This window comes from Quercus lobata, chromosome 4 (genome assembly GCF_001633185.2).
Source record: "Quercus lobata isolate SW786 chromosome 4, ValleyOak3.0 Primary Assembly, whole genome shotgun sequence".
NCBI lineage: Eukaryota > Viridiplantae > Streptophyta > Magnoliopsida > Fagales > Fagaceae > Quercus > Quercus lobata.
This window is the reverse complement of record NC_044907.1, coordinates 54,216,964-54,236,710: the sequence shown is the minus strand read 5'-3', so window position 1 is coordinate 54,236,710 and position 19,747 is coordinate 54,216,964. Positions and strand designations below refer to the sequence as shown.

At 41.3% G+C, this 19,747-nt stretch overlaps 3 protein-coding genes across 4 annotated transcripts; all 3 read left to right on the top strand.

Moving 5' to 3' along the window:
- The first annotated feature begins 924 nt into the window (after positions 1-924).
- Positions 925-2,013, top strand: LOC115985457. The gene has a single exon (XM_031108392.1). The coding sequence runs from the start codon at positions 925-927 to the stop codon at positions 2,011-2,013; it is 1,089 nt and encodes a 362-aa protein (XP_030964252.1).
- Positions 2,014-10,396: 8,383 nt separating this feature from the next.
- LOC115987210 (E3 ubiquitin-protein ligase RHA1B-like) lies at positions 10,397-11,094 on the top strand. Its single transcript, XM_031110714.1, has one exon. It carries the CDS (start codon positions 10,494-10,496, stop codon positions 11,004-11,006), a length of 513 nt encoding a protein of 170 aa, XP_030966574.1. The 5' UTR covers positions 10,397-10,493; the 3' UTR covers positions 11,007-11,094.
- A 1,075-nt stretch (positions 11,095-12,169) lies between these two features.
- LOC115983323 lies at positions 12,170-15,412 on the top strand. 2 transcript variants are annotated; one of them, XM_031105969.1, is made up of 5 exons: positions 12,170-12,771; positions 12,905-13,005; positions 13,996-14,175; positions 14,252-14,652; positions 14,733-15,412. In XM_031105969.1, the coding sequence occupies exons 1-5, from the start codon at positions 12,758-12,760 to the stop codon at positions 15,267-15,269; spliced, it is 1,233 nt and encodes a 410-aa protein (XP_030961829.1). In that variant the 5' UTR covers positions 12,170-12,757; the 3' UTR covers positions 15,270-15,412. The 2 variants fall into 2 exon arrangements, with proteins under 2 accessions (XP_030961829.1, XP_030961828.1); XM_031105968.1 differs by having other exon boundaries at positions 12,170-13,916.
- The last annotated feature ends 4,335 nt before the right edge of the window (positions 15,413-19,747 follow it).

Below are 19,747 nucleotides of genomic sequence, written 5' to 3'. Positions count from 1 at the left end.
GCATGTTTATAAAGTGCAAACCCAATTATTAATTAACTAGTGTATAACTTGTTTATATGCACGGTACAATTAAAAACAATTATAACTACACATATATAAGTTTAAATTATACTTAATGTAAGAGTTATACATTTTTTTAAGTCATATATATATATATATATATATGAGTTTACTCTCTCTCTCTCTCTCTCTCTCTTTTTGGATATACACAGAGTGTTTTTTTTTTTTAATTGAGTTTTTGATGGTTTATTTATATTAATTAGACTTTTTGTCTTTTGAACAACATTGACTCACCTAGAACAAAAATTAAAAAAGAAAATAGATAAAACACATAGCGCAAAATTAGACAACAATTAGAATCTAATTGGATATTCTCTCAGCTTTGACTATATATATATATATATATATATATATATAGAGAGAGAGAGAGAGAGAGAGAGAGAGAGAGAGAGAGAGAGAGAGAGAAATTTAATAGATAAATAAAAATTGAAAAGCTAAAAAAAAGTAAAAGTGAAAAGGTAGAATTAAAAAAAAGGTAAAAAAGTTCTTTTGCACCTACCATCTTTGTTCTTGATGTTTATTATGTGCCAGAATTAACACTAATTGTGGTTAATTAGGTTTAGTCAAACATTTTTCTTGACCATTACTAAAACAACTCATTTCTTTACATAAGTTAAAAGGAATTTTAAGCTTACCCCCTATTTAAAAACATGGGGTCAATAGTTTCGCTCCTTATTTGATAACCAGGCCCAAGGAACATCCTAAGCTTGCTATAAAACCTCTCGGACTCAGGAGTCTCTGAGGACGTAGAGGCGGGTACTGGTCTTGCTTTTTGCAAGTGTTTGGTCTTGCTTTTTTGCAAGCGTTTGGTCGTCTCTCTATGAGACTCTTAGGTTGACTGTGCAAGGATAGAGGAGTTGAACAATGGCAGAAGAACTAGAACAGCTTTGGAAAAAACTCTCCTTCACGGAGGAGGAAGACGAAGACATAGTCTTGGGAGAAAATAGCACAAAAACAGCAAAAGAACTAGGCAAAAACTGCCTAGTCATGAAGGTCCTTACCCAGCGTAGCATCAACATAGAAGCCCTGAGGAAAACCATGAGGATGCTATGGAAGACAAACAAGACTGTTCAAATATCGGAGATTGAAGAAGAACTTTTCCTAGTGGAATTCAGTGACCCAAAAGACAAAAAGAAAATCATGGAAATGTGCCCATGGAGCTTTGAGAAAAATTTGGTGCTTCTACAGGAGTTCTCAGGCGAACTGGTCCCAAAGGAAGTAGACCTTAAATGGTCACCCTTCTGGGTCCAAATCTCAAACCTCCCTCTTAAAAGCAGAACTAGGGAGACAGGCATGGAGATTGGCAGCAAACTTGGGAAAGTCCTTGATGTTGATGTCTCGGAGAAAGGCGTTCAATGGGGACGGTACCTACGGGTTAGAATCCAGATGGATGTTACAAAGAAACTTATCCGGGCAAAGAAGGTTAGCATTGAGAATGATGAACCAAGATGGGTTTTCTTCCAATATGAAAGATTACCAAATTTTTGTTACCTGTGTGGCAAAATCGGACACAGCGAACGCGAATGCTCTGAAAAGGGAGAAACTAACGGTGGGGTTGGAAAAGAAAAACACCAATATGGGGCTTGGCTACGCGCCGAACCGGTGAAGCGTTCAGGCTTTAGCTTTGGGACACCGAACCAGAGATCTGATGAGTCCGATCAGGCCCTGGGTGGCTCTTGGAAGGAAGCAAACACAGCTGACAGGCACGTGCACCATGTGCCCCAAACTCCCTCATTGGGTGCGGTGACATCAGTCCGAAAAGGTGAGTTGACAACAGGCAGTATCCCAGACCTGCCACAAGAAAAAGATATTGGAAAAGAAATTGGCAAAAAGCCTGACACTGGTTTGACAAAACAAACAGTTGAGGTTCAACACGCTACGGCGTCAACAGTTCGCACGCTTGGAGAAGCTCAAAAAATGACAGAAAGCAAGGGACAAAATGACAACTCCTAGGTGATGCCCTGTTCAAATGGGCCAACTCCTGAGCTTACCAACGAAGGCCCAGTGGCCATGTTATATGATTGTGAAGTGGGCTGGGTCCCGGAAGCCCCTGGACCTAACCCTGTCTATTGGAAACGGATTAAAAGGGAGAAGACCAAAGATGAGTCACCCATTAAAATGGAGCCAATTGGAACTAAGAGGCCTGGTCCAAGCCCGCTCCAAGCTTTGGATCCAAACGTTCCACACACGAAGAAGTTAAAGGAGAACAATCAGAAAGCAAGTAAAAAGGGAGCTATTTCCTTAGGAAGTAATACCAACGTGGATGGCGGCAAGGTGGTGGCTGCGGCGCAGCCCCACCGGGCTCAATGACGACCTTAGCTTGGAACTGCCGAGGGCTTGGGATCCCTCAGTCAGTTCAAGCTCTCAAAGATCTTGTGAGAGCAGAAGATCCCATGTTGGTCTTTGTTATGGAGACGAAGGCAAGCATTAGTCAGATGAAGAAGCACAAGAATAAGATAAACCAGCACCTACAAGCTTTAATCGTCCCAAGTGATGGCAAAAGTGGAGGCTTAGCCCTCCTGTGGAAAGCAAACGTTGATGTCAGAGTCCAAAGCTATTCCCATTCCCACATAGATGCCATCGTTCATGATCCAATCGTGAATTCTACTTGGCGTGCTACCGGCTTTTATGGTCACCCTGATGCTGCTCAACGTTCTAGCTCCTGGAGGCTCTTGAAAACTTTGGATGCCCAATTTGATTTGCCTTGGGTTGTTTTTGGAGATTTTAATGAGATTACTCATATTGAAGAAAAATGTGGAGGGGCTGAAAGAGATGCAAATCAGATGGATGCTTTTCGAAACGCCTTAGACAACTGTGATCTTCGGGATTTGGGTTTTGTTGGACAACGCTTTACTTGGTGCAATGGCAGGATTGGTGATCAACGCACTCTGGTCAGATTAGACCGCATGGTAGCAAATAATAAATGGACTGAGCTCTTCCAGCAAGCTAAGGTGTACCATAGGTCTATGTCCTCGTCTGATCACTGCCTCTTAGCCCTTCATCATACCCCTCAGTTGAGGCGTCGCCGTGGTAAAGCCCAGTTCCGCTTTGAATCAATGTGGACTAGGGATGTGAGTTGCCGAGATGTGGTGGAGATGGCTTGGTCGGTTGATAGCATGGTGGGAGATAGTTGCTCAACCCAAGACAGGATTAGAAGCTGCCAGCACCAACTTCAGTGGTGGGGCAAAAACGTCTTTGGCAACCTTAGAAAACAGATTAATGAGAAGCAAACAAGCCTCCAGTGTCTAGAAAATCGTAACACTCTCCATGAAGATGCTGTCAACATTCAAAGTTTGCGAAGAGAGATTAATGAGCTCCTTGAGCGTGAGTTTGCAATGTGGAAGCAGAGATCAAAGTCATTCTGGTACCAAAGTGGGGATAGAAATACCAGATTTTTTCACACGGTTGCCTCCCAAAGACGTCAGAAAAACAGAATCACTGGGTTAGAAGATAGCAATGGAGTGTGGTAGGGTGATGAAAAAAACATCCAGAGCATCATTTTAAACTACTTCTCTTCCATCTATCAGACTGACCAGCCTTCACAGTTCAATCCAGTCGTTGAAGCAGTGGAGAGAAAAGTAATAGATGAGATGAACAATTTCCTTCTCCAGTCTTTCCATCCTGATGAGGTTCGGAATGCGCTCTTTCAAATGCATCCCACCAAGTCCCCAGGCCCGGACGGTATGCCTCCACTCTTTTTTCAAAATTATTGGAGTATTGTTGGGCAGAATATAACTGAGTGTGTGTTAAATATCTTGAATACTGGTGTTATGCCCCCTAAATTCAACGATACTCATATCTGCCTTATCCCAAAAACAAAAAATCCCCAAAAAATCACTGAATACCGCCCCTTAAGTCTATGCAATGTGGTCTACAGAGTCTTAGCCAAAGTCCTAGCAAATCGACTGAAAAAAATCCTGCCTGAGATTGTTAGTGAAGCACAAAGTGCCTCTGTCCCTGGGAGACTTATCACAGACAACGTATTAATTGCCTTTGAGACAATGCACCATATTAAACAGAGAAGAAGGGGTAAGGAAGGTCTCATGGCAATTAAGTTAGACATGAGCAAAGCATTTGATAGAGTAGAATGGGAATGTTTAGCTAGGGTAATGCAGAAAATGGGATTTCATGACCGGTGGATTTCCATTATCATGATGTGCATAACTTCTGTCTCTTACTCTGTACTAATCAACGGGGAACCGAATGGCGAAATTATTCCTTCTCGGGGTATTCGCCAAGGGGACCCGTTATCGCCATTCCTATTTTTGTTATGTGCAGAAGGCCTTTCGGCAATGCTCCAAAGAGAAGAGAGGTTGGGGAAGATTAAGGGGATCTCTATTTGCCGGGGTGCCCCACGTTTGTCTCACTTGTTTTTTGCGGACGATAGCATCATTTTTTGTCGGGCCAATATGGGGGAATGTCAGCGAGTATGGGATGTTCTCCATGACTATGAGGCTGCATCTGGGCAGAAAATCAACAAAGATAAAACTTCCCTTTTCTTCAGCAAGAACACCAGGATTCCTACTCAAGCTGAAATAAAAAAATCTTTTTGGTGCCCAAGTCATCAAGCAACATGAAAGATACCTAGGCCTTCCATCCTTAATTGGCCGAGGAAAAAAGAAGGCTTTTAATAGGATTAAGGATCAGCTTGGCCGAAAAATTGCTGGCTGGAAGGGAAAGCTATTATCCTCGGCTGGCAAAGAAGTCCTCATCAAGGCGGTTGCCCAGGCCACTCCTACATATACAATGAGCTGCTTCAAGTTGCCTGACTCGCTCTGCAAAGAACTCAGCTCTATGATCAGCAAATTTTGGTGGGGACAAAAATCTGATGAGCGAAAAATTTCTTGGGTCTCTTGGGATAAGTTGTGTAAATCCAAAGATATGGGCGACATGGGGTTTAGAGATCTAAAAGCCTTCAACCTAGCTCTCCTAGCTAAGCAAGGTTGGCGCCTTCTCCAAAACACAAATTCTCTTTTCCACCATGTTTTCCAAGCCAAGTACTTTGCTGGCAGGTCTTTCCTTGAAGCTCAACTCAGCAAAAGACCATCTTTTGCTTGGCGGAGCATTTTGGCTGCTAAAAGCGTGGTGGAAGACGGAATTAGATGGTCTGTTGGAAATGGAGACAAAGTGAAGATATGGAGTGACAAGTGGATCCCCAACCCCGAAACCTACAAGGTCTTGACTCCTATAAACCCCCTGATGTATAATGAGAAAGTTTCTGCTCTAATTGATAAAGAAAGTGCAGTGTGGAAATTTGAGTTGGTTAATTCCATTTTTCTTCCCCATGAGGCTTCAACTATTTTGGCTATCCCTCTAAGCTCCACTCACCCTGAGGACCGTAGAGTTTGGTCTGGTACAGCCAATGGGGTGTTCTCGGTCCGAAGTGCCTACCATGTAAGCCACAAGCAACTGTCCAAGATCAATGTTGGGGAATGCTCGAATAACACCAGGATGAAGTCACTTTGGAAAGCAATTTGGAAGCTCCACTGCCCAAACAAAATTAGAAACTTTATTTGGCGAGCGTGTAAAGACATCCTCCCAACTAAAACTAAGCTCAGAAACCGTAAGATTCCAGTGGATGTGGAGTGCGACTTGTGTGAAGGCGTGGAAACAGCAGGTCATACCTTTTGGAGTTGTGATATTGCAGCGGCAGTTCGGCAAATGGCAAATGTCAAAGCCCCTGGCCTCATGACCAGCCCACCAAACTTCATGGACCTATTTTGGTGCGTAATGGAGGCCAAACCAGCCCAAGACCTTGAAGCTTTCGCAACAACGGCTTGGTTCCTTTGGAATAATCGAAATGCAGTGCGACATGGGGAAACTAGTAGAACGGCCTTGCAAATTTTTGAGGCTTCAAGAATCTACTTGGCGGAGTTCCAAACCCACTGTGTTTCTTCTAATGCCCTTCAGTCCCACGTCCTTACTCTTTGGAAACCCCCTCCACCAGGTTGGTACAAGACAAATGTTGATGGGGCTGTTTTCAAGGAACGGAGTCAGTGTGGGATAGGAGTGGTGGTTCGGAACGATAAAGGCCAAATAATGGGAGCTCTTAGCAAAACACTCCCATACCCGTTAGGAGCTCTAGATGTCGAAGCCAAAGCTGCTGAGATTGGCATAATTTTCTCCTGGGAGTTGGGCCTTAGGGAGATTATTCTTGAAGGGGATTCCCAAACTGTTATGAATGCCATTGCCAGCCATGATCCGGGCCCTATTCAGATCCAGCAACTTGTTACTGGTATAAATTCTTGGGTGCCAAAGTTTAGAGCTTGGAAGACATCCTTCACGCGCAAAGAAGGGAACAAGGCAGCTCACCTCATGGCTAAACATGCCAAACTAATTTCTGAATGTACTATTTGGGTGGAAGATACTCCCCCTATAATTATGTCTCAAGTCCTTAATGATGTATCTGATTTGGGTTTCATCCCAGTTTAATGAAAGTCTACCAGCATTCTTATCAAAAAAAAAAAAAAAAAACCTCTCATTTAATCTAGCGTTAAAAGCTCTCCAAAAAAATATCTCTACAAAAACTCTCCCATACTCTTAATTATTCCCTCAACTACCATATTACATACAAACCTTCTCTGCAACTTAAGAGAAGCATAATTAAAGGGCTTGGTGTGAACGTGCTAGCACAATGGAGTCCTCTCTCTCTCTCTCTAATTTTCATTTTTGCTCTATATATGTAACAGTTCAAAGATGACCATTATTCATATGTTTTCCATCTTTTTGTTGTCTAGCACCTTTGGACTCGTCTATGTAATGCACCACTAGCCTCTACTCTGTGTGTTACGTATTAAAATTTTAGACATGACTCTTTATTTTATTACACATATTGATCGAACCAAATGGGTATTTGGGCTAATTTTCCCTTACCACAAATCGACCCAAAAAGTTGCTTGTACTTAGGTAAAATTAGCTAACTTGGTTATTCTTCGAGTACGATTAGATATAATAAATTTGGATTAGAGTTATATAACATATTAGAACCTTGATAAAGATTGAATATTTATTCAAAGTTTTTTCAAAATATCCAATTAATTTTCCGAGGAAAAATCCTGTGTCTACTTTTCTTAACTTCCCAAAATATCTAATAAATTGTTAAAAAAAGAAGAAGATAAGAGTATATAAAAAATGTTAAAATGAAAATTAAATTTGAACTCCTAAATTTTTGCCCCTTTTATTTTATAACTTTATTAAGGTTTTACAGGTATCTCTCTAAATTTAGGAATGATAATTCTTTACAGTTTTCTTTGATCAAAATTATAACCACTTATAAATTCTTTAAAAAAAAAAAAAAAAATTCAAACTCTTTGAATTGAGAATCAAGTCAAACCTCAAACCACTTTGACCCAGTATGGATAAAGCTGTTGTGAGGAGACTTACATTAAAAACTAGAAACTTGCTTGGTCTACGTTATAAATATCTCATACCTCCACTCTATAATGAAACGTGGTCGTTTTTAATTGGAATCAATCTTCAAATAGAAACGTGGTCATTTTCATTTAGAAGAGGTTCAAACTAACGATAACTTCTATGATTAACGTCATGTTTCCAATTAATATAAAAAGTTCATATTAGATCAGTTTCAAAAAAAAAAAAAAAAAAAAAACGTTCATATTAGATGGAACGTGGGAGTAATAGAATCCAACATTTTCTTTATTCGATATGAGGCAAGACTTCCTTCTCTTTTTGTTTTCTTCTTCGACTTTCTTCGTCTTCTATTTCTTCTTCTCAAATCCCTCTCTCCCTGTCCGTATTCCGAATATCATAGTTTCAAAGCAATTTCTAATACTAGAAAGACCAAGTTCATGGTCAATAATGACATACGATTTTTTTTAATCAGCTTTAATTTGATAGTGTGAAGCGTGAACTAATATATTTCATTTATTTATTCTATGTTAACATTTAAAAATAAATAATAAAAACTAACCTGCTTGATTATAAGACTTAGTTATAACTCATATAATTAAGGGTCCAATTATCTTAAGGGCACGTTTAATACACTGTAATATAATTATTATATGGAAATAGAAATAAGTATTACAAGGAATACATTAAGTTGGAATATAAAAAGTATTACTATTCATTAGTTTAGTAACCTTTTAGGAATAGAATCCTGAATATGCATCCACAATTTAGTAGAGTATAAAAAGAATGTGTAATTAAATCATTTTTAAGTCAAATTTCCTAAAATACACTTATTTTAGAGTGTTCAAAATAGAGCTAATAATTAACAATAAAGAAAATTTATTTTCTTTCCTTTTGAAGGTGTGGCAACTAATGGTTTGTTAGGAAATTTTTTTTAATTTATTACATAAGATGAAAGAATAGATATTCAGTACTTTTGATAAGGAATAGTCATTTCTCATTTTGAAGAATAGCTATTCATAAGGAATAACTATTCATTGTAGTAAAAATATAACCAAACAACCAAATAGTTATGCCATAGGAATATCTGTTACATTACAGTGTCTATTACAGTCTACCAAACGTACCCTAATTGGTAAAGTCTCTGATGGTTGAATAAGAAATTTGATATTCAATCCCTACTTACACCAAAAACCGATTGGTGTTTTGATTTGATGTTAAATAGTACAATCATCAGAAGCGGACGCCATATATTGAAACTCTATAAAAAAAAAAGTTTTACAAATAGATGCGTCATTAATTAGAAGAAGTAATTTAAATAAGAAAATCCTAGAAATTCTATAAATTTTACTGCACAACATTTCCTTACAAATCAATGTGACAATGAATATGATTAGTGGAATTCAACAACCTATAAAATGCATTTTTGAATTATTTTTTGTGATTTGTGGTAAATCTTTGTAAATCTCATGTTATAAAATTTATAATATTACTAGCATCAATCAGTCAAATACTTTTATTATTTTCTTGAAGTGTTATTGATCATGTTCGTTGATACATTAGTTTGTAACTTTTTTGTAGTAAAATTTATTATAGCAAAAACATTTTCCAAAAAACAAAAGTCATATTAATTTTGTTAATATATATAATATAAATTTATGTTATAAAACATTAATTAAATATGATTTAAGTGATAATGAAAAAGTTCTATTTTAAGATATGGCTCCAAATTTTTTAGGCCGATCTTTTCTTAAGAAATACAAAAAAAATTGTCAAAAAATTAATTAATTTCCTCTTTTCATATTAAAATTTTTAAAAAGTAATTTTTAGACATTCAATAACTTTTCCAGTAAGTAATACGAATTATCAAGGAATAAATAAATGATGGTTAGAATTGAAGACTCAATTTCCACACGCTTTCCCAATTGCAGCACGTGACCCACGCTTGTAATTTTGTGGTCTACCTAGGATGGCTACCTTATTTTATTTACAATAATTTTATTACCTTACGCGTGTATTAATCATTAATCATCATACTATATATACAATCTTATATAATACTATTTTATTATTATTATATTATATATAATATAGTATAGGTCCTATAGGAGTTTCAGCCTTTACGCAGCCTTCCACGAAACCAAATCACAATTCACCATTCATCACCGCCACATTGCAAACCAAACAATGTTATGAGGTATAATAAATTTTCGTAAAAAAATCTCTTAACTGAATTTATAAGTTATAATGAACTTATTAGTGACATTTTTTTATTATTTATCATTAATAATTGTCAAAGCAAGCTTTAATTGTTTGATTCTTTCCAAACTAAGCAATATTTACTTACACAATAAGTTTTCATAACAAATTTTACAACTAAATTAATAGGTTATAATTTATTAAAATATAAGCTTACTAGTAAGTTAATGACATTATTTTATTATTTATTAGAAATAATAACTTGTCACTTTAAGATCTGATCATTCAGTCTTTCCTAAACAAAGCAATATTACATGCACAATAAATTTTCATAAAAAATTTCAAATTTTTTTTTAGAGAGTTTCAACTTATAGTATCTGTTTCTGATGATAAATTGATACTCTTTATCATCAGACTAAGACACCAATCAGTTTTTGGTGTAGGCGAAAATTGAACCCCAAATCTCTTACTCAACTATCAGAAACTTTATCAGTTGAATTAATTGAAACTTACTAAAAATTTTCAAAATTGAATTGCCAAATTATAATCGTAATTGATTACCATATGGCTCTATTATTATCAACTTCTTCTGCTACCTTTTCAGTCAAAAAAAAAATCTTAATAAATTTGATTTGAATGTTGTTCCCACAGGTTAAGTCACAGGCTGTAGCTCTAGCATGTAGCTTATTTGTACCCCATTTATCACAGCCGAAACAGAAGCTTCCATCCTCTCTCCCTAGTAAAAATTCTCTATAAAAGCCTCTCTCACTCAAGCTAGCTATAGCTAGAATAAGCTAGATAGATAGCTAATAAAGCAACATACAAAAGAAAAAGAAAAAAGACCCACTTTCTATTAACGGAGCTCCATGGGTTTTCCAGTCGGGTACTCCGAGGTTTTCTTTCCAAACCTCATCCTCCAAGCACTTTCCCTTCTGGGTTTCATCAGAAACCTCATTTTCTCACTCTTTAACTTTCTGGGTCTCTCTGATTTCATTGAAACCGACACAATTTGGGTAGATGACCCGACCTGTACACCCGAACACAAACCCGTATCCGCTATGCTGATCCGGGAATTCTTGCCGGTGATGAAGGTGCAGGACATCGTGGCCGGTGCCGGCGCCGGAGACCCGCCGGAAAGCTGTGCTGTCTGCCTGTATGAGTTTGATGGAGAGGACGAGATCAGGTGGTTGAGGAATTGTAAGCACATTTTCCACAGAGCTTGTTTGGACCGTTGGATGGACCATGATCAGAAAACGTGTCCTCTTTGTAGGACCCAGTTTGTGCCTGAGGAGAAGCAAGATGAGTTCAATCAACGCCTCTGGGCTGCTACTGGGGTTTCTGATTTTTACGCAGAGTACAGTGAGTACAATTCGGATTGAGGGGTTTTTTTTTTTTTTTTTTTTTGGAAGAGAGAATTAAGAATTTGGGTTGGTGGGATTATTGAACATTTTGATAGAAAAAAAAAAATGTATATAGGGCATGAAAACTTGGTACGCAAAAATAAAATAGAAAAAACGATATGAAAAATTTAGGACTTTTTTCTCTTTTTTTTTTTTTTTTTTGCTCTAACAGAAGTATTTGAGAAGATTGCTTTAAATAATAGAAGTTGATAACTTTTATGTGATGTTTCTAATTGTGAGATTGGAATACAAAGTTTCTTGATGAGAATTTACCATTTAACGCACGGATCTACTACTATTTTGGGGTAATAACTTGTTTTGTTCTTTTTTTTTTTTTTTTTTTAGAGTAGTATCCAAGGTAGTAAGTAATTTTATCTGCATATATATAATATAATATATAATATAATATGATATAATATAATATTAGGGGCTCATAAAAATTGTTCTGTTATACTTCTGGGTTATTCTTGATTTTGAAACCTACTAGGTACTCTGTCGGCAAAAGATACACAACTGGAGTGTGTTTAGATATTATTTATTTGCTAAATTTTTGGAGTGGGTTTAGATATTATTTATTTGTTAAAAATTAAAAATTTATTACTGAAAATATTCTAACAAGATAATTTTTAAATGTATAAATAATACAGTGAAACCCAAATTTATATTGAAATTTATATTTAAATAACTTTTATGGATCCGTAAATGGTGCTATAAGACTCACATTTTTTCAACAAAATGCACAAATGCAGACACGCTTCCCAAACGGTGCTATAAGACTTACGTTTTTTCAACAAAGTGCACAAATGCAGACGCGCTTCCCAAACATACATTAAAAGAAAATTTTAGAAAATAAAATCTAAACATATATTTTTGAACTTTTCTTCTCTTTCTTTTTTTTTTTTCTCTTTTTTTTTTCTTTTTGGAGAATTCAATACGAATTTCTCTCTCTCTCTTTCTAGCCTTGTAATACTAATAAACATCGAAATTTTGAGAAACAATTATTAGCTGAGCTGAGATTGTAGTTGATGACGTTGAGAATTGTCACCAATGAGTCGCACTGTACTCGCGAGTCAACGAACCTGCACAACAAGAACGAACGGGAGAAAAACCCTTAGAGAGCACCGGTGTGGTGCCGGCCAAAAGTTCTCCGAAGGTCAAGTTAGAATTCGTCCCTTGAGTTATTTTTTAAAGGCGTTAGAGAGGGTCAATTAATCTTACCTCGATTTGCGTGAAAGTTACTCCTTTTATAGCAGTGGAGAGGTGGCTTTTCTTCTTGACCTCCAGATCTTTCCAATGTGGGACTCTGATACCATTTCCCTTATTGGATCTTAAGGCTTTTCCAGGCAATAGAGATTTCGGGCTATGGGCCCTTACTATGTCTGTCCATGATGGGCCTTTAGGGAGCGTGGGTCCCGCTTTACACAGACCAAACAGTACCTATCCGTCAGGCCCATTAAGATAGGCCCACCAGACTAAATCTTACCATCTTCAGTTGCCCCCTTCACCCCAATGGTCCGTCTGTTCCAAGGATCAATGGGGTGACGATCCTAATGTAGGGGCATGACGGGTACTTTAATGACGGAATGGATCCGTGAAACAGAAGATTTAAAGTAATAGGCGGACACAACCGTCAGAATGTATGACGGTTTCAGATCTTTAACCGTCAGATAGGATGACGGGTATCTTGCAGTTTCAGACGGTTTCATATAGTCGACGGTTACCATCTACTGATGCGAGCAGACAGGTTAGCATTTATTAGCATGCCACGTGTCAATCTCTGACTGGCCGTTGTATAGGATCGAAGCGTCGCTTCGTCTTCCGTGTATCTCCTATATATATGAGGCGTCTCAATCTCTCATTTTCGCATTTCCAAACAGAAAACGTCTGTCAGAGAGAACCGTCAACCTTGCCAGAGAAGTCCGTCGAGCACTGGTAACCACCAATTACCACAACCGTCAGCATTACTCCGTCAGGTGTGGTAAGTATTTACTTTAATTTCATATTCAAGTTACATTTTCGACCAAGCAATATTGTTAGGCTTAATATACCCGTCAATGTTTTTAAACCCGTCAAGTCTTAGGTTTCATCATTAATTGTAGGAAATGTCTAGTGCGTCAAGTAACCAATCGGTGGTTCGTGACGGGACGGAATACGAGAATGTATACCCGTCCGGTCATAAAGACCAAGATAGTCCAGGCGAAGATAGGAGTCCGTCTGCATCCTCTTCGTCCTCAACAAGTGAGGATGTGGAGAAAATTGAGATAGAGGGTCCTGACGGGAATCAAGCACTGGAGTCCGTCGTAGGTGCTGATGGACTAAGGCAGTTCATCATGTTACCAGAGTGGACAGTGCATAGGTTCACATCCGTCATCCGGGAGAGACATTTCAGTACCTTTAGAACAAATTTTCAGATACCAGACTACATCCCGATCCGTCTTCCCTACGTGTCGGAGAGATGTTATTATGACGGAGTAGAAGGTGTTGGAGTGTACGAGCAGGTGTTGAAGTCTGGACTTCGGTTCCCGCTCTCTACACTCCATAGGGAACTCTTGCATTACCTGGGACTGTCCGTCACCCAGATTTCTCCAAACGCCTGGAGGGTCTTCATAGCAATGGAGATTCTTTATGGCGCAATGTCGAATGGAGAAAGGAGACTGACGGTCCGTGAATTTCTTCACTGTTACCGTCCAGATGAGATTGATAGATCAAGGGGGTTGTACCGTTTTGCTAGTCGAAGTCCCTTGTTGAAGGTCATCTTTGAGACCCCAGACTCAAATAGAGACTGGAAGAGTCGCTATTTCTTCCTGGAGGGTGACAGGTGGATGAACCGTCCAGGAGAGACGGAGTACATGCCCGTCGATACAACTTGGGGGATAATAAACCAAGCGCGTATGCACCCGTCTTGCTTGTTCCTTTTTTATACACCCGTCCTCTATTATGTGCGTATTTTGACCGTCTCTCTTTGCAGGTAGAGGGCGCCCGCAGGTTAGCCTCGAGGAATTTAGTTTCCTTGAAAAGGTTTGTAGAAAAGCTAAGCCGGACGAAAGGACCTGGGCCAAGTTAGTGAATCCAAAGACAATACACTGGTATTGTGACGGTCCAGAACCTACCCGTGAGGCCATTGCTTACGACGAAAGAATACACAAACGTGAGTCCGTCTACTTTTACCCTTGAAATTGAAATTTTACTTTTGAGAGAACATCATCATCCGTCCTGTATTGCAGAAATGGACGACGCCAAGAGAAGAGCCATGATAAAATCTCTAGCCGTCGAGCAAAAGAAGACGGGTGAGATCGTTGTTCCCAGTGTGCCGGGGTCATCGGGCAAGAGGAAGCAGCCACCAAAGTCCGACCGTCCACACAAGCAGCCAAAGGTGTCAATGGAGCCCATCGTGGGCTTGATGGCTGAGGGCCCTAAGGCCGTCAACCAAGTTAAACAGGGGGCCGGTAAGGGCCTAATGCATGCTCCACCCGTCAGCGAGGAGAAGCCCCCTCCCCTTCTTCGTGATGATTCGAAGTTCGCTTTGGAAAAGCTTACGTCCATACTTTCTGCAGAGGACTATGAGGATCTGGGGAATCACTCGACGGAGGCGATGGGAGAGACGGGGTTATTTGCCGTCGGACAGGTAACTTTTCATTATCCTTCAGTGTATGTCCGTTCACTTTCTAGTTTCATTTTTAACACTTCTAATTTTCTTTATTTCAGTCCTTGGTTATGATGAAGGGCTTGATGGACCGTTGCCTCAACCGTGAAGCGGCTCTGGAACGGGTACGGTCAAAACTTGGGAAGACGGAAGAAGAGCTTAGCCAGCTGCACAAGTGGAAGTCCACCATGGAGCAGAAATTTGAACTGTCTGAGAATACAAGAAAGGAGCTTGAACAGAAGACGGAAGAAGCTGGGAAGGTCTTGAAGAGCAGAGCGGACGAGGTGAAAGATCTGAAGAAAAAGCTCCGTCATGCAAAGGACGACGCCGTCAGCGAATATCGCAACTCCGAGTCCTTGTTGAAGGAGCTGGGAGGATCGTTCCTTCAAGGCTTTGACGATGCGCTCCGTCAGATAAAAAAGACCTATCCAGATCTGGACGTGTCTATGATAACACTTACTGATCAAGATCAGACTTCTGCCCTGCCCGTCGCCTCCGAAAATACGGAGGACCTCTTTGGGGAAGAAGCAGCTCAGGGTGACGGAGAGTCCGCTCCGCCGAATGAGGTCGCTGTTGCCGACCCCAAGAAAGCAGAGTAACCCATGTAATTGTTTAGGAGGATCCGTCTCCCTTTTATATACAGTTAATTATTTGTAGACGGTTTGTTTAAAGTTTGATTTTGTATTGAACAATGTTTGATTTTAAGTGTTGATTTGCACAAGCTAATCTGTTGATCCGTCCATTTTAAAAGCTGTTGCTGACTTATATAGTCAGGTCGTCCGTCCACCTCGTGGGCGTTCTGGAGCCGTCCGCTTTATTTATGTATGTAATTTTCCCACCGTTTTGGCTGAACCGTCCAATTTATGGACATGTAGAATTATTCACCGTTTTAGATGATCCGTCCACTTAGTGGCTTAAATACCTCGAACTTATGGAAGTATTGAATTACGTAGGTCCGTCCACTTTGTGGAGGCCATACCGTCCAACTTGTGGACTTGTTTAAATACTCATCGTTTTGATGATCCGTCCATTTCGTGGACATGTAGAATTATTTACCGTTTTAGATGATCCGTCCACTTAGTGGCATAAATACCTCGAACTTATGGAAGTATTGAATTACGTAGGTCCGTCCACTTTGTGGAGGCCATACCGTCCAACTTGTGGACTTGTTTAAATACTCACCGTTTTGATGATCCGTCCATTTCGTGGACATGTAGAATTATTTACCGTTTTAGGTTACCCGTCCACATTGTGGCGTATAGACCGTCTACTTTTACGGACGCGTAGAATTATTCACCGTTTTTAGGTGATCCGTCCACTTAGTGACGTATTAACCGTCCACTTTTACGGACATGTAGAATTATTCACCTGTTTAGGTGATCCGTCCACTTAGTGGCGTATTAACCGTCCACTTTGACGGGCATGTAGAATTATTCACCTGTTTAGGTGATCCGTCCACTTAGTGGCGTATTAACCGTCCACTTTGACGGACATGTAGAATTATTCACCTGTTTAGGTGATCCGTCCACTTAGTGGCGTATTAACCGTCCACTTTTACGGACATGTAGAATTATTCACCTGTTTAGGTGATCCGTCCACTTTGTGGACTTTTAACTAGCATCCGTTCAATTTGAGGACAATTGTAGTGACATCAAAGTAGACAGAAAATCATACTTGTTTCTAATTGCGTAAAGGAAAAGTGCCTGCCCCCTTGGGCTTAAAAAAGGCACGACTGGATTGTAGCAAAGAAACACATGTTAAAGAAAACTTATAAATAGTTAATAAAAAGCCAAATGGAAAATTGGTTGCCGTTCGCCGTGTTACTATCACTGGTAGTATTTCCTCAAATGCTCCGCATTCCATGGATGTAGTAGCTTCTCCCCCTCTGTAGTCTCCAGGTGGTATGTTCCTTTCCTTTTCCATGCCGTGACTCGGTAAGGTCCTTCCCAGTTGGGGCCGAGCTTTCCCTGTGTAGGGTCTCTAGCTGCGCCCATGACCCTTCTGAGTACCAGGTCTCCCACTTGGAAGTCTCTGTGTCGGACCCTGGAGTTGTAATGTCTGGCCATGCGTTCCTGGTATCTTGCGATCCTTTGCTCCGCGGCCGACCTTACCTCATCTATCAGGTCCAGCTGTAGCCTCATTGATTCGTCGTTCCTGCCTTCATCATGGTTATGAACCCTGTAACTTGTGAGGCCAACTTCTGCGGGGATGACCGCCTCATTCCCGTATGTCAGTCGGAATGGCGTCTCTCCTGTCGGAGTCCTAGCCGTCGTCCTGTACGCCCAAAGTATGCTCGGTAATTCTTCGGGCCATATCCCCTTTGCCCCCTCGAGCCGAGTCTTGATAATCTTTAGCAGGGATCGGTTCGTGACTTCAACCTGGCCATTGGCCTGAGGATGGGCGGGTGATGAGTAGTGGTTTTTTATTCCTAGCTGTGTGCAGAAATCCCTGAAGTGGCCGTTGTCGAACTGCCTCCCGTTGTCCGAGACAAGGACTCTAGGAATACCAAACCTGCATACGATGGACCGCCAGACAAAACTTCTAATGTTCTTTTCTGTGATGGTGGCCAAGGCTTCCGCTTCTACCCATTTTGTGAAGTAGTCAATACCCACTACCAAGAACTTGAGCTGCCTTACCGCCGTTGGGAAAGGCCCCATGTTGGGAAAGGCCCCATGATATCCAGTCCCCATTGAGCGAACGGCCATGGAGCCGTCATGGGTGTGAGCTCCTCAGCCGGCTGTCCGATAAAATTGCTGAACCGCTGGCATTTGTCGCAGCTTTTAACGTAAGACTCGGCATCCTTCTGCATGGTCGGCCAGTAGTACCCAGCTCGTACCAGTTTGTGCACTAACGACCGCGACCCAGAATGGTTCCCGCATATCCCTTCGTGTACTTCCCTCATTACGTAGTCTGCCTCTTCAACCCCGAGGCATCTTAGGTAAGGACGGGAGAAACCCCTCTTGTAAAGAATGTCTTTTATCAAGACGAATCTCGCCGCTTGGACTTTTAATTTCCTCGCTGCCTCCTTCTCTTGGGGCAGTAACCCGTCCTTCAAGTATGAAGTTATCTGTGTAGTCCAGTTTCTTTCGGAGCGTATCTCCTGCATATTGTCGGGGTCTATTAGTGGGAAGACTTGAACAAAGGAAAGTACATTACCCGGTGTCGTCACATGTTCTGCTGAAGCGGCTTTGGCTAGGCGATCGGCGAGCTCATTCTCTCCTCTGGGGATTTGGACGACCGTCGCTTTTAGCCCGTTGATTCTCGCCTTCACTTGATCAAGATATCTCTTTAGCCTTTCCCCCTTACATTCATACTCTCCGTTTACTTGATTGGTTACGACCTGCGAGTCGCAATGAACGGCTACACTTTCCGCTCCGGCGGCTTTTGCCAGGTCGAGTCCTGCCGCCACTGCTTCGTACTCTGCTTCATTGTTGGTAATGGGAAAGTCGAGACGGACCATACATTCGATCTTGTCTCCTTCTGGTGACAGCAACACTATGCCGGCCCCTCCAATTCGCCGATTGGAGGACCCGTCGGTGTAGATGCTCCATTTGGGGGGTTCTTCTGCCCCCTTGTCCTCGTCTCGCGTAAACTCTGCTATGAAGTCGGCTACAGCTTGTCCTTTGATGGCTACACGCGGACGGTACTTGATGTCAAACTCACTCAATTCTATTGCCCACAACGTCAGTCGACCCGCGGCTTCGGGATTACTCAGTGCCCTTCGCAAGGGCTTGTCGGTCATTACATTCATGGTATGGGCTTGAAAGTAAGGTTTCAGCTTGCGAGCCGCCGTTATCAATGCGAAAGCGAGTTTCTCCATAGGTTGGTATCTTTCTTCGGCGCCGCGGAGCGCCCGGCTGGCGTAGTATACAGGCTTCTGTGCATTATCCTCTTCTCTAATTAAAGCAGCGCTGACGGCGACAGATGAGACTGCCAAGTAGAGGAAAAGTTCTTCGCCAGGTTGCGATGGACTCAATAGGGGTGGTGAAGATAGGTATGCCTTTAACTCCTCGAACGCTCTCTGACACTCGTCCGTCCACTCGAAGGATTTCTTTAATGTGCGAAAAAAGGGCAGGCACTTGTCCGTGGCTCTCGACACGAATCTATTTAACGCCGCTATCTTGCCGTTAAGGCTTTGTATCTCCTTCACATTTCGCGGGGGTGCCATTTCTAATATGGCTCGGATTTTGTCCGGGTTAGCCTCAATCCCTCTCTGGGATACCATGAAGCCTAGGAATTTGCCTGCCGTTACGCCGAATGCGCATTTTCCCGGATTGAGTTTCATGTTGTAGGATCGTAGCGTACCGAACGTTTCCTTAAGATCTTCGAGGTGGTCTTCCTCCTTCCGGCTCTTCACAAGCATGTCGTCGACATAGACTTGAACATTCCTCCCGATCTGCTGCGCGAACATCTTGTTCATTAGCCTTTGGTATGTTGCCCCCGCATTCTTCAGGCCGAATGGCATTACTTTGTAGCAGAATAGTCCTTGGCTGGTTACGAACGAAGTCTTTTCCTGATCGGCCTCGTGCATGCGGATCTGATTGTAACCCGAGAAAGCGTCCATGAAGCTTAGTAACTGGTGTTGAGCCGTCGAGTCTACTAGGACGTCGACTCTTGGAAGGGGATAACTATCTTTAGGGCACGCTTTGTTGAGATCGGTGAAATCCACGCACATGCGCCACTTGCCGCTCGCTTTCTTTACCATTACCACATTCGCCAGCCAATCGGGATAGTAGACTTCCCTGATGAAGTTTGCCTCTTGGAGTTTGCGGACCTCCTCCGCTATTGCTTGGTCCCGTTCCGTTGCGAACACTCTCTTCTTTTGTCGGACGGGTGGAAACGAGGGTAATACATTCAATTTGTGTACCATGACGGAGGGATCGATTCCCGGCATATCGTCATGGCTCCAGGCGAACACATCCTTATTGCTCCTCAGGAAAGCTACTAGCTCTTGACGGATTCCGGGTTTGGCAAGCGTTCCGATCTTGGTTGTTCTGTCCGGATTGGAACTGTCAAGAGTTATCTCCTCCAGCTTCTCTGTCGGTTCCGCCACCGTTCGGTGCTCTTCTATGTTCAA